Source organism: Leptinotarsa decemlineata, unplaced genomic scaffold, assembly GCF_025532065.1.
Source record: "Leptinotarsa decemlineata unplaced genomic scaffold, Ldec_3_MD MMD2_tig00078422_RagTag_RagTag, whole genome shotgun sequence".
Classification (NCBI taxonomy): Eukaryota; Metazoa; Arthropoda; class Insecta; order Coleoptera; family Chrysomelidae; genus Leptinotarsa; species Leptinotarsa decemlineata.
Window position 1 is genome coordinate 2,841,122 of NW_027412747.1, and position 16,082 is coordinate 2,857,203.

Here is a 16,082-nt window from a genome sequence, read left to right on the forward strand (position 1 = left end):
TTACTAAGCCAAGCTTTCGCTTCTAATGGGAAGCTTCTTCAGGGTAGTAAAAATGAGCGAAAAACAATAAATTGAACATATAAATTGACGAGAAAGTTATACATGTATAGGATTTTTTGTGGGTTTGATTTTTGATTTTTTGACTGAGAGACCCTGTTAATATATTTTACCGTACATTTCTATAGGAGCCTAGAAGATGACAGTACAACCAACTGTCGAAAGCGCTCGTAGATAATTAATAGAAGATATAAAGCTTCAAATCCTTTTTTATTGAAAAAATCACTACGTCACTGGATTCAAGTGCCTCTGAACAGGTGTGACCAAAATTTCATGAAAAAATATTCATTATTAACAAAGTTATGACAACTCAAAAATTCGAAAACTCACACAGCTAACAGTCACAATATATCATTTTTTTTTTGATTTCAACAATAAAGTGCCGCCAGATGAAAAAAAAAACAAATAGCGTAAATATTTTTAATGAAAATAACGGAATTACATTCACACAATTCAACTAACAATGAAGCAAAAAATTTCAATAAACGTAACTAATAACTAGTTATTGAAATGTTTCGATTCAGTGCAACAATCTAGTAGCCTCTACTAATCCACCACGTATTTCGATACATGTGTCGTAGCGCTTACGAATGTTTCTGATTACGTTCCTTAGTTCTTGAGGGCTAATATCTGCACATACCTGTCGAATTCTTGCACAAAGTTCATTTTTATCTCTTGAGCGGTTTTTGTAAACCTTTTGTGTGAGAAGTCTCCAGAGAAAAAACTCCAAAACTGTGAGGTCTGGAGATCTAGGTGGCCACTGTATAAACGGACTACCACGGCCTATCCATCGGTTTGGAAAATGTTCGTTAAGCCATTGCCTCACAGCTCTGGCATAATGAACTGAACACCCATCTAACTGGACAATTAAATTTGATCGTTCATTGATTGGCAGCTCGTGAATAGCATCTCAAAACTCTGTGTTTAAAAATTCTAGAAACCTCTGCACATTAATGTTTTCCTCAAAAAAGAAAGGACCAATAATTCGTTCGTTCAATATCCCACACCAGACGTTGATTTTTTGGGAATGCTGGCTTTTACAGTTTATTACCCAGTTAGGATTATCCGCTGCCCAATAGCGACAATTCTGTGATGACACTACTTCACTTGTAGTGAAAGTGGCTTTGTCGGTATATAAAACATTTTTTAAGAAATTTCTATTGTTTAAATATACCCCTTGGGCCCATAAACAATATTCCAGGCGTCTTGCTTCGTCGCCTTCTTGAAGTGTGTGTAAAAATTTTGGCTTGAAAGTTTTAATATTCTTCGCCTTAACACATCTCCAAATAGTTTCTCGTGGCATTCCTTATACTAGCATTAGGATCATTTCCGAAATAATCTAAAATGATTTGATCATTCCTGTCATTCCTGTTTCGTCTTTGTATAGGATTACTTTTTAACATCATTTTTGATACTGCACCAGTTTCATTGAATATTTTATTTACCGTACCGCAGCTAATACGAGGACGATCTGGATGTCTCTCTTTAAATAATCTACAAACCTCTCTAGCACTTCTAACGTTATCTCCCGAAAAGCGTACAATTTCAATTTTTTTCCTTACGCTCAATCTTGCAGCCATGACACAAAATAATTCGAAGAACTGTAAGGTGAATATTGTTGACAATAGTACACTTAAATCTTTCACAAGTGTCAAACTGTAATATCATTTCCATGGCAAATAAGATTTAAATTGAAATATTAGGTCTTAGTTTTAGTTAAATTGCGTGAAAACTTGAATGTAATTCCGTTATTTTCATTAAAAATATTTACGCTATTTGTTTTTTTTTCATCTGGCGGGACTTTATTGTTGAAATCATAAAAAAAATATTCTCATGGCTATATCTGTTAATATAGGGTGTTTTTTGTAACTGTTAGCTGTGTGAGTTTTCGAATTTTTGAGTTGTCATAACTCTGTTAATAATGAATATTTTTTCATGCAATTTTGGTCACACCTGTTTAGAGGCACTCTGAATCCAGTGGCGTAGTGATTTTTTTCAATAAAAACATCGCTAATAAAAAATCCCGATTTTCGACTAAGAAAAAATATCGTAGTATGCCCTGAAACTTCAATAAACATTTCAAATTTTATCCCAAGGTAGACCTTTTAGTACTTGACATTTCAAAAAAAAATATTGAATTCGGTTCACAACTTCAAATTTTAGGGGAGTGTTTCCATTAAAAATGGGTCACACTGTATATTATTTTAATACAAAATATAAATAGATAAGTACTATTTTGATCATTCCCATATTGATTTCAATTTAAGAGCCACAATATGTGAATAAAAATAACTGCGAAAACGCAAGCGAGACATAATTGGATGGAAGCATCGTCAGTACCTGCCCGGTGCTGACGATGCCCAAAAGGCTGAAACAGCTGTCTACCGGTTGCTCTTAAATTGAAATCAATATGGGAATGACCCAAATGGTACTCATTTATTTATATTTTGATTTTCATGGAATTATTTTCCAGCAGCATGACTCCATTAACCTTTCTCGATATATAAATACATATATATTTCAATGGCATAACACACGCGGCCATATTTTTTTGAACGATGTAATTTGAAACACCCTATATACGTTCCTCATTGCGTTTCCCGCAATGGGGAACGCTAGACCCCCGTTGAACTGTCATGTTTTAATATCAATAAAATTTCATTGAAACAACCTATATAATTTGATCTATTACTCCCATTTCAGAACACAGTAACTAAAAATCAAGATAAACAAAATATACTATACTGTATACTAAATGTCTTAGAAATATGTAAATAAAAATTTGGTTAAGAAAATAAATAAAAATAATTCATTCCACTAACCTTTGAGCCAAAGCGAGTTTCAGTCTATCGTTTTCATATTTCAGTTGCATGTCGATAGGATTTGTGTTGGATCCTATGTAAGAAGATTTTTCCATCTTCATTTGATGACTAGGGCTCTCATTACTCTGCATTCCAGAAATAGAATGGCTACGAGGATGAGGAATGTCTTCATCCAACTTTGCGTTGGTCGTCATGGAGGCAGATGGGTTACCTTCAAGAAAACAAGTAAAAATAAATATGATAGTTCAGAAGTTGACATACAAGCCGTTTTTTTATCTAATACCACTATTGCTATCTCGGAAACGGTAGGCCCTACAAGGGCGGTTAAGTAGTTAGGATTTGTGGAAAAGAAAAAACTGAGAAGAAAGAAGTATCCCTGAGGGAAATTGCTCATAATTCGGCCATATCCACTACGTCTGTACAGAAAATGTCAAAGAAAAAATAAATTAAAGCCTTATCTAGAAGGAAAGTTCATCACTTGCGTTTTAAATACTTCAACAATTGAAAAGTTTTTTGTAGATGGCTCATTAGAAAAGTTTTTTGTAGATGGCTCATTTATTATTTTACAGCATGTAATTCAAATGAATATGTTCGAAGATATTACAGATTCAAAATGCAGGAACATAGCGGTTGTGGCGGTATCGGCCGGTATATTTTTGAATATTACTGGAGTTTTTTCCCAACACCAAATCGTTATTTTTAACACCTCGACACGTGTTTAGATCACCATCTTCAAAGAGGAAGATTAAAACAAAGAGCAGTTTTAAGTGCTTTATCAGCACTTTATCATGTTCAGAAAAATGCTGATCGTAATTCATCATATCCTCAGTATCCAAGCTTTCTGAAATTGAAGAGTATACAGTGGCCGATGACTTCAAAGCAGATTCCAAGATTTGAAAAACTAAATGATATTTCCATCAATGTTTACATGTTTCAAAATAAATGTGAAACCTACCTACATACCTCACGAAGGATAAGAAAGATAAACATGTGAAATTACTGCTGATTCAAAATACAATTATGATGAATCTGATACTCGTGTTCGCTATCACTACGTATGGATAAAGAACTTATCAAGGCTCCTATCGAAGTAATTGAATAAAGAATATGGCCAAAAGTACTTTTGTGATCGCTGCCTACAGTACTTTTGATCCCAAAAAAAAACTACAGAAACATACTGAGGATTACCACAGAATCAATGAAACAGCCATCAAGATGCCTGAGGAGGGTAACAATATTCTCGAGTTCAAAAAACATAAAAATAAAGAAAAGGCTCCTTTTTTCGACTTGGAATCCGTTGAAGCCCACTAATGATCCTAAAAAACCTTAACATCATATTCCGACAGCTGAGGGTTACTACTTTAAGTACTCATACGATGACACTCTACCCTTCTTTAGGGCATATCGTAGAGAAGACTATGCAATGGTTCGCTGATGAGATGGGTCAACTAGCTGAAGATATGGCTACAGTGTTTTGGTGTCCATACGATATCGATATAACAGTAAAGCAACAAGTTGAGTTTCGAACGCGACCATACCCATCTCATACCATGTAATAAATATCGTGGCCCCGTGGCTTCACACGAAGGGTGCAATATAAACTACAAAGATAGCCATGTAGTTCCTGTAGTCTTCCACAATTTGAGTGACTTTTATACACATTCTACGACTGACCTGCTCCCCATCACAAAAGAAAAGTACATCTCCTTCACGAATCATATGGATGAGACATCAGCGCAGTTTCGATTCATCGATTCTTTCCGCTTTATGAATTCATCTCATGTTAGCATCATAATTGACAAAGTTTCCTAATGTAAAGGTTCAGTTCTCTGAGTTATTTGAAGACTTGGTTGAATTACCAAAAAGATGGTCATGCCTTATGATCACATTGATTCCTTCGATAGATTTGATGAAGCTTTCTTGCCCCCTATTAATGTCTTCTACAATAAATTAGAAGAACGAATTGTTCTTTTAGATGATTTGGTATATGAAAACGTTGATAATGGTATACAACACGTATGTCAGGAGCATACGAGAATACGCCTCTATCGTTTGGTCACCGTACTACGTAAAATAAAAATGGAATTGAAAAGGTTCAGAAAAAAAATCTGTTTGAAAAAAAACTGAAGTGTACTGCTTTGATATACCTTACGTGACACTTTTGAGAGAATTTAATTTCGTCAAACTAGAGCACAGGCAAGAAATTGCTTCTGCAGTATTTATGTACAAATTACTTAATAATGAAATCGACTCCTCGTATTTCTTAGGAAAATTAAGTTACTGGCAATCTAATAAGAATCACAGCTCTCCCTAAAGCGTACACTAATCTTGGCAAAAAAAGCACCTCTCTATAGACTGTGCAAATTTATGAATGACTCAGATCCCATCATAATATCAAAAAACCCTTCTTTTTTCAGAAACAAAATATTTTCACGTTATCACAGATTGGTAAAAATGAGCAAATCAAACGAAAAAAACATGCTAATCAAGGCAAAAACGTACCTCTCTACAAACCATGTCAGTTTAGAATTATTTGTATTCTTTCTGTTCAGTTGACAAATACATGTATATGTATTTATACAGTGCATTTATTTAATGTCCCCCCTTCTATTTTTTGAACGGGTCAACTTAAAAATTAAAATTTGGTTTTTTTGGGAAAGAAAGTTTTTGGCTTTCTACTACTCCATCTGATACAAAAAAAGGGATGAAATTTGGTATAATGAAATTAATGCATGAATACTTTAGTTTAAAGTGAAATTGACAGATTAAACTTTCACGATGGCGACTGGGCGCCATATGGAAAAAAATTAAGGAAAATGGAAATCTTGTGACACATCATTTTGAAGCTCCTGACGAATACTTCACAAACCTAGAATATTAAGTCAATATCTTCACCTACTACAAAATGGCGGAACATTTAATAATTTCCTAAAGACAAACACATTGATGTCGATATTTCTAGAAATATTCATTTCTATCTGCTATAAGGCAATTTCAACAACCCGATAAGGTTTGTTAAGTTATTTTTTGTTTATAAAAACGACAAAAATATCGAAAAATGTACGACTTTGAACATCATTGTTCAGTTAAAATATTCTCATTTAGTTTTCACTCATAATAGTAGAAAAGTACCACGTCAACAATCTCTAAAATGGTCAATTCTCGTCCATTGGAAGAAAAAATTGAAGCAATTTTTATTAACGGTGCGACGCGTAACTTTCACGAGACTGAAAAAAATTTCAATGAACGTTTTCCGAATCGTCCTATCTGTAAAAAATATTTGAGGGAACTTGTATCCAAATTCACAACTACCGGTAGTATACATAACAAAATGCCTCCAGGTCATCCGTCCATTCCGAAAGAACAGCTAGTGCAAATTGCAAATTATTGGTGAGATCGTAGTAAATCCTCAACAGTCTACTTATTCCGTCGCAAATGTTTGTGAGGTGTCTCCTTCTACTGTGTGGAGACTTTTGAAGAGGAATAGGTATCATCCATTCAAAATTAAAATGGTACACCAATTAACTGAAGATGACCCTGATCGAAGAACAGAATTCTGCGAAATCATGAGGGAAACCAATGCACGGTATCCTACATATCTCCACAATATTTGTTTTAGTGACGAATGTACAATTTTTTCAAACGTCAATGTTCACAGACAAAATTGCCTTTATTGGAGTGACCACCAACCCTCACGTTTTCCGGTAAAAAATTAACGTTTGGGCAGGAATATTGGGAAACTATATTGTAGGAACCCTATTTATTGATAAAAATTTAACAGGGGAACTGTATTTAAATATGTTGGAAACTACTGTTGACCCTCTCATCAATGAAATAGTCGAATTCTAATCAATTTAATGTGGATATTGTATTCCAACAAGATAGAGCACCACCACATTACTCCAGACAAGTCAGAAAGTATTTTTTTAAAAAACTATTTGAAAATCTGTTTTTCCGTTAACCAGCTGTTGCACCCCTACGAACAACAACCCTCAGAAACAGAAAAGAAACAGAAACTTGTGCGAGCTAAGGCGAGTTCCGTCACTTTATACTAGTTGAAGATATTGTCAGGAGTTTCAAAAAGATGTGTCACCAGACCCCCCTTTACATTTAATTTTTTCCCCAGATTGCGCCCAGTCGCCATCTTGAAAGTTTCATCTGTCAATTTCAGTTCAAAATAAAGTATTCATGCATTAATTTCATTATCCCAAATTTCAATTTTTTGAGTTGACCCGTTCAAAAAATAATTGGGGGGAGCTCAAAGAAATGCATTGCATATATATATATATATATATATATATATATATATATATATATATATATATATATATATATATATATATATATAGTGACAATTAAATTGGTATGACGCTGTCAGTTTGTGAATTTTCGAAATTGAATCAATACTAATTGTGTGTTGTTGTTCTGTTCTTAATTTGTTACTTTAATAATTCACTTGTTATTAAACTAGCATACACAAATGAGGAAATGGCTAATATGCATTACGTTTACGGTCTGTCGCAGGGGAATGGGTAAGAAGCTTCTAGAGAACATGCTGAAATTTATCCTCAACGGCAGCATCCTTCACATAGAATATTTACTCGACTTCATCAACGATTACGAGAATATGGTTCATTCGACAAAAGAACGCAGGATTGTGGTCGCCATCGAGAAGTACGAACACCACAGCTTGAGGAAGCAGTACTTAATTTGATTGAAGAACAACCTACTACCCGTACTAGAGAGATTGCTTTCCAGCTAAATGTTGATCATATGACGGTATTTCGAATTTTAAAGAAACAACTCTTATACCCTTACCATCTGCAACGAGTACAGGCACTGTTACCGCGAGACTTTCCGAACCTTCTTGAATTTTGCAATTGGATGCTGGAAATTATTAGAAGAAATTGTGACTTTCTGAAGACTGTAGAATTCACAGACGAATGTAGTTTTTCTCGGGACAAGATTATTAATTTTCAAAATAACACCATATGGGCTGATGAAAACCCTCACGCCATTGTCGAAACTAACCATCAAGAACAGTTTTCTCTTAACGTGTGGCTCGGAGTTGTAGAGAACTTAAGAATCCGTATCATCGATGCGTGCAGGGTAATCAGAGAGACTCCAGGAATATTTGAGCGAATACGTGGCTCAATGCGTCGACGTCTAGACGCATGCGTAATGTCTGAAGTTAGACATATTGAACATTTACTATGATTTCTACATGTTGTGTGTTTTGTTATTAATAAATTAGTTTTCCGCCTACCTCTATCCAAAGTATACATTTCCTGGCCTCATTGTAGGGAGCAAAGTCGTATTTTTCCTCACTAGGGAGGAAAAGTAAAAGTGACGTCATTGTAAATAATCAATGAAATAATTTATACGGCATTGACAACCTAAACTATATTCTATTATATAAATATGAAGTTTACCGTTTATTTATAGAACAACCTGTATTTTGCAATATGGTATAAATTAGTAGGTATTATAATTTAACGATTTTTTCATTGATAATTTGTTAGATTCATAGATCCATCCGGTTTTCGAATTTATGACAAATTTTATAGCATGCTATGGTCGTTTGACAGTTTCAAAGTGTGATTCACCATACATAATAGGTATATCTGTAAATATTAAGAATATTTTAAAAATGAATGATTCAAGCGATTTTGAAGATATAAATAATACACCACCGGATATTTTGGAACAAGTTAATGTAACGGTACAATCTTTATTGCCCCAAAAATCTAAAGATAAATACGAAAAACAATATTTACATTTCAAGCGATGGACCGAAGAAAAGCATATACGTATTTACTCAGAAAATGTTATGTTGGGATATTTTTCGATATTAGCAAATACACTTCAATGCTTCAAATAAAAGAAAATATGGATATTGAATACCCAAAATTAATTGCTTTCTTGAAAAGGTAAAACCTAATAAGGCAAAAACCTTCTTAAGAGAGGAACTAAATAAATTTTTATTAGGCTCAGTAGCGCAGTGAGTTGGTGCACCGCTCATTATTCATGACGGCCTTGTAGTTTTTGGTTCGGATTCCAGCGTCGACAGTTTTTTTTCTTTTTTTGAAATTATTTTTCTTTGTTTTGTACGTTCTCCGCATTTTTGGAATTTCAGGAGCATGCAGGTGTGACGAGCTCCTTAAAATGGCCACTACAGATATTGAAGATAAAGGTTCAATATTAATAGTAAATATACCAAATTCTAAAACAAATATTCAGAGAACGTTTGTAATCAATGCTTCACTGGGGAATGGCCCTAATTATATTGATATTTATAGAAAATATATATCGTTACGCCCTAAAATAGATCAGACACGCTTATTTGTCTGCTATAGAGCAGGAAAATGTATCAACCAAATGGTTGGGAAAAATACTATAGCTAAAATTCCTACAAAAATTGCAGAATTTTTAAAACTGCCTAATGCTATAAATTATACCGGGCATAGTTTCAGAAGAACCTCGGCAAGTTTACTTGCAAATTCTGGAGGAGACATTCTTACTTTAAAGCAACACGGAGGTTGGAAGTCTACAAATATCGCTGAAGGATATGTGCAGCAATATCTTGCAAAAAAGCAAAAAATTTCGAACCTAATTATGGGAGTCACTAAAGTTAATGAAACTAATTGTAATCAGCCAAGTACGAGTATTTCCGAGGGATACCAGCTGTATAATAATATATTTAGTGAAAATATCACGAAAACTGCGTTGGATCCAGTTCTCAGTTCTAGTGGTATTCAAATAACTTCTGCTAATTACTCTAGCAGAAATTAAAAATATGTAGGATGCAAGTATGCTGTACCTACTTCTCAGTTTTAGTTCTTTAATAAATTTTGTTTGTAAGTTTCATAAATAAATTGTTTTTTGGTAGTTTCATAAATAAATTATTTTTTGGTAGTTTCATAAATAAATTATTTAAAAATTTGAGGGAGGCGGAAAAACCATATGTATAACATGGGGGTAAAGTGAGTTTTCCTCCCTTGAGGAGGGAGGAAAAGTAACACTTTCCTCCCTTGTTATACAAATAGCTATTTGTTTATTACCCTTCAATCGTTTAATGCAGGTACTAACTACAAAATAACAATAAATTCAGTTCGCATTTATGACGATGTATCTCTGTAGTTGTTCGTAAAATAATTTTTTGCTGCGAACTGGTTTATTTTGGGCAAAAAACCCAAGAGACATTTTTTGTTTAGAATGAAACAGGCTATCGGAAATAAATTTTTAAATGGTAAACAAATAATAAGACAAAAAGTTACATTAGAAATAGATTTTAGGGGTTACAATCATGGGGTAAACCAAATAAATTACTGGGTAAGTGTCTTTTTGGTAGTACAAAACGTCAGGTTAATTTCAATATTGTAACTTTTTCAGTGCTCGTGAAAAAATGTGTTATACAACTTTTATGTACTCCCTTCAAGGGGCTGTATCTTAAAAAGGGATGCTCCAATGAAGTTTCTTTATATGAAAGATCCTATCTTTTTTTCGATGAGGAATCACCTTCTTAAATGTTTTACACTTATTCAGTCACACCCTGTATATATATATATATATATATATATATATATATATATATATATATTACAATGTAGGTTTTCACGGATGGTAGAATATGATGTGTCGTTTTTCCGGGTGTTCATCCGTTGTGTACTATTCGATAGTCGACGTTTCGCCATCATCTCAGATGGCATTATCAAGACGAGTTACTGCTTCGCTTCGAGTTACACCTCTCGAAGCGAAGCAGTAACTCTTTTTATGTACTCCCTTTAAGGGGCTGTATCTTAAAAAGGGTTGCTCCAATGAAGTTTCTTTATATGAAAGATCCTATCTTTTTTTCGATGAGGAATCACCTTCTTAAATGTTTTACACTTATTCAGTCACACCCTGTATATATATATATATATATATATATATATATATATATATATATATATATATATATATATATATATATATATATATATATATATATATATATATATATATATATATACAATGTAGGTTTTCACGGATGGTAGAATATGATGTGTTGTTTTTCCGGGTGTTCATCCGTTGTGTACTATTCGATAGTCGACGTTTCGCCATCATCTCAGATGGCATTATCAAGACGAGTTACTGCTTCGCTTCGAATTACACCTCTCGAAGCGAAGCAGTAACTCGTTTTGATAATGCCATCTGAGATTGTGGCGAAACGTCGACTATCGAATAGTACACAACGGATGAACACCCGGAAAAACAACACATCATATATATATATATATATATATATATATATATATATATATATATATATATATATATATATATAGATCTAGATCTTTTATTTTCTTTATCATATTTCAGTAGGTACGTGTAAATTTTGCTGAGACTGTCAATAGCAGTTCGTTTCTTCATTGAATGTTCTTCGTTATTAATATGTATCATTTCCAAAAATATTCTTTTAGTTGCATTGATTTCTCTATCTAAAATATTTGTATTTTCAAAATTCATTTTATGATCCTCTGAATTAACATGTTCTGTTAATGTACAAGAATTAACATTTCGTCTACAGTCGCTCTTATGGGAAGTGATGCGACTACTTAGAGGTCTAGATGTTTGTCCTATATATGTTTTAGAGCAATCCATACAAGAAATTTTGTATACTGAATTAGATTTTTGTTTATTTGAAATTGGAGCTTTTACTTTACTGTATAATTTAGATATAGAAGTGACATTTGTTTTAGATATTTTGAGGTTATTATTTCGGAATACATTAATTAATTTTGGTGTCAATTCTTGAATATATGGGAGTGATTTATATATGAATGAAGGTATAACGTTGTTATGTTCAACTTCTTCATTATTATTTTGAAAGTTTGTTCTTTCACAAAATAAAATTCCGTTTACTAAAGATTTAGGATAAGAATTTTGGATCAGAATTTTACTGAAATTAGACAAACTTTGGTTTCGTAAATCGGGATGGGTAATTTTGATGATTCAGTTTTTTAATGATTTTATTAAATTGATTTTCATTTTATTTGGATGATAGGAATGGTAATTAATAAATCTATTACTTGATGTTGGTTTTCTGTACCATTCAGTGATGATAATATTTTGTTCTGATCTCAATAACTTCATATCGAGAAAAGGAATAGAGTTGTTTATTTCCTCTTCAATAGTGAATTGGATATTGAGATCATATGAATTAAATACGTTCAAAATTTCTTCTTTTCCATCTGCAGGTATGGTCAGAATCAAATCATCTACAAAACGTTTGATGAATGGAATACGGAAAGATAATTTTTGAATACATTCATCAATAAGCTCATCTAAAACAAAACTCGATAAAATTGGTGAAATGGTGGAACCCATAGGTGTGCCAAATATTTGTTTATAAAATTTGTCTTCAAATATAAAATATGTTGAATCAAAAATAAAATCTAAAATATTCATGAATGTAATTTTGTCTAATTCACAATGTTCTTCAATGTTAGACCAATTTTTGTTCAAAGTTTGTTTCACTACTTTTAACGGTAGGTTTGTGAAAAGTGAAACAACATCTAGGCTTATCAAAACATAATTTTGAGGAAGCTGAAAATTATTTATAAATTCACTAAATGAAAAAGAATCTTTAATATAATAAGGATTGTCTGTTTTATAGGAAGTTGTTAAAATATTCGTTAGAAATTTACAAAGTTTTGAGTTAGGTGCATCAATGGAAGATACAATTGGTCGCATGGATAAAGTAGGTTTATGAACTTTAAGTAACGAATAAAAACGTGATGCTATGGAATTGTATATCATTAATGATTTAGCTGTAATATTATCTATTTTGTTAATAGTTAATCCAGTCACTAATTATTCTGTTATATATATATATATATATATATATATATATATATATATATATATATATATATATATATATATATATATATAGGAGTTATAGGATTTGATTTTCATAACACAAAAAATTTGAGAAAATTGATGAAATCTTTATTGGAATCGATAGAACAACCAATAGAATTTAATGTTTGAAGATGATTTCATGCAATTTTGGCACACTCTCTCTAACATATCGACCGGTATCTCACGTATAAAGGCTTCAATATTGGCTTCCACAGCGTCAGTCATTGCTGGTTTATCCCTGTAAACATGAGCCTTAACATGACCCCATGAAAAATAATCCCAAGGCGTTAAATCACACGATCTAGGCGGTCAACTGACGGGACCCAAACGTGAGATAAACTGTTCACCGAAGGCGGCTCTTAATTGGGCCATTGTTTCGCGTGCCGTGTGGCAGGTGGCACCGTTGTGTTGAAACATCGGTAGCTCTTGCAATGTTTGTGGCTGGTCTTCACTCCAGATGCGGCCATTTTGCTTGTCAACGTATCCATTCAACCAGAAATGAGCCTCATCGCTGAACACAATTTTTTGATAAAAATGTGGATCTTCCTCCAACTTTGCCAGTTAGACGTTGTGGGAGGTCGTGTGGCTTTAATTCTTGCACCAGCTGTATCTTCTAAGGTTTAACACCCAAATCCTTTCGCAAATTTTCCACGTAGTGGAGTAACAGAGGTCTAATTGCTGCGAACGGCGGCGAATCGACATTTCACGGTCATCAAGAACACTGGCGGATATAGCCGCAATATTTTCTTCGGTCCTCACTCTACGTATGCGTGTTGGTGGTTTAATGTCCAATAATGTAAACTGGGTTCAAAATTTAGTCAAAAGCTACCGAATAGCTCCCTCAGTAGGCCGACGAAACAGCCTATAAATTGGAAGAAGTGCACGATGCACTTTCTTCATCGAGCATGAATTTTGATAATAAAATTCAATAATTTGCAAGCGTTGTTCATTCGTAAGTCGATCTATGGTTAAAAACTGAACAAGTTTGACAATGACACACGACACGTTTCACGCGTGATCTGTCAAAAACAGTGTTGCCAAAAAGATCACTCATTATATATGTAGACATTTTTTCATTTATCAATCACATATTAAAAATTGTATAATGATAATATTCACTCTCGAAAACGTATACTAATAGAGTAATTTTTTAATATTATTGTTTATATGAATTATATGTTTTATTGAAACAACAATAAAAATAAAAACAACAATAAAAATCAATTGGCGCTCCGGGGCGACTTCATTGATTCCAGTAGCGCATTTGCTTTTTCAGCTGCAGGAAAACCCGAAAAACCTGCAGCTCCACATCATCTGAAGATCTTCTACTAATGTCCTCTTTCTTATAAAACAAAATGTGGGGTGTCTCCAGAGTCTCCAATAGATTCAATGCATCGCCAGAACACTTCGTGACACGACTATCGTCAAACTTAAACCAGTCCGTTTCGTCTTTGACCAAGGCGTAATAATGAACAAATTCAACGCCAGAACCAGAGTGAACAGTGACTGCATGAATATTATAATAGTGCCCTGCTAAGCAAAAGTGCCGTATGTACAAAAATGGTCATTTTGAAATTTTCGGATGGTTGTAGAATATGAACATTTTGTGTCCTCTTTACCAAGCAAAAACTACGTATATACCATCAGAAGTGGAAATATTCCTTGATTTTGTTTGCCGTGTGTTCAAAATTCACTGTTAATACTAGGAACAAAAGCTGTATATGCAGTATATTTAACAAAAGTGCGGCATATGCAATGTATATACGGCACTCTTTCTTAGCACATGCGAGTTACTGTCTTTCTGCTTAGTAAGTTGATGAGATGGCGCGATGCGCTGTTAACTGTCTGTTTGGAGGTTACAAATAAGTAGTAGTTTTTGTTTGATTGTTTACGCCGGATAACATGAAAAACGCAATAAATTCCAACACGATGATTTACTTACACACCATATAGATTTTTTCAATCCCACAATATCTCATTATCGTCGTGAGCATGCACCGCAGACTAGATATCTACCCAGTGATGTAAATATTTCTATTTTTAATGTTATAATGAATTAGTTATGTAAGATTTATGTTATATTATATATTTCTATAACGTTCAAAAATTTTCGAGAAAAGTATCCAGATTTAAAATTATCCTATGAAATGTACCGACAGAAAGTTAAGAGCTTGCATATATCGTTTGCATTGTTAGGCCATGGAGAATGCGAAGATTGTGAGAGTTTCAAATTACATGGCCATTCAGAAGAAAATCTACAACTCCATTGTGAACAATTCCAAAACTGGAAAATTCGCATAGATAAGGCCACTAAAGCTCGAAATCTGTATCGCGAACATGCTCAACAGTCATTTGTAGATGGCACACTTTGTTTTTCAGCAGATTTACAAAAAGTAATTATGTTGCCACGTGTCGACTGTTTCAAAAAAGTTATCTTCACAAAAAGGATCGTTGTACATAACGAAAGCTTCGTTCCAGTAGGGAAGAAGTAACATCAAAAACCACTTGCGTGTTATGGCATGAGGGTATCACTGGTCGAAACAAGGAGGACATTATTAGTACCTTCTACGCATTTTTTTCAAATATAGGGATTCATGACGTATTTTTCTGTGGTTGAACAACTGCTCCAGCCAAAATAAAAATTGGTATTTTCTAAGTTTTTTGGTATACGTCGTGAATTCAGATGACGTGGCTATTTACGAAATTGATATACAGTACTTTGTGCCCGGTCACACATTCATGTCAGCTGATAGCTTTTACCATCAAGTGGAAGCTGCTTTGAAGAAACAGAAAAAGTCATACGATTTCAGGGATTTCTCAGAATCTGTTCAAAGTGCCAATAAGTCAAAAGTGGACGTGAAAGAAATGAAACACACAGACTTTTTTCTCTGGTAGGATTTCAAGTTTAAATTCTGTTCTGTTCTGTTTTTCCGTTAACCAGTCGTCGCACCCCTACGAATGACAAACCTCAGAAGTCGAAACTTGTGCGAGCTAAGGATTAACGAGGTCTTACCTTTTAACGTGTGATTCCTAACACGGGTTAGACGATAGCAAGTGAAGATCGATCGTTCAGACTAGGGCTTGAACAACCGACCAACACGGCAGTCAATTCGAGTGAGTGAACAAAACACCCACGCCGAACCGCTTGGCTACCGACCGACCAACAAAGAATTCAAAAGGCAGAAAACAGAATATACTTAGCAGACATCGGCCATATAAAAGCAATGGGGGGGAATTATTATCTGAAATGTGAAACTGATTTGGCGAAAGATGATTATATGACACTGGATTTTCTGT

At 33.7% G+C, this 16,082-nt stretch overlaps 1 protein-coding gene across 2 annotated transcripts in view; it reads right to left on the reverse strand.

The window, feature by feature from the left end:
* Window positions 1-16,082, reverse strand: part of homer (protein) — a 104,704-nt gene that overhangs the window by 67,499 nt on the left and 21,123 nt on the right. For both annotated transcript variants that reach the window (XM_074186269.1, XM_074186268.1), the window contains exon 4: window positions 2,880-3,090. In XM_074186269.1, the coding sequence (XP_074042370.1) occupies window positions 2,880-3,090 (211 nt within the window). The remainder of the gene's footprint in view (window positions 1-2,879; window positions 3,091-16,082) is intronic.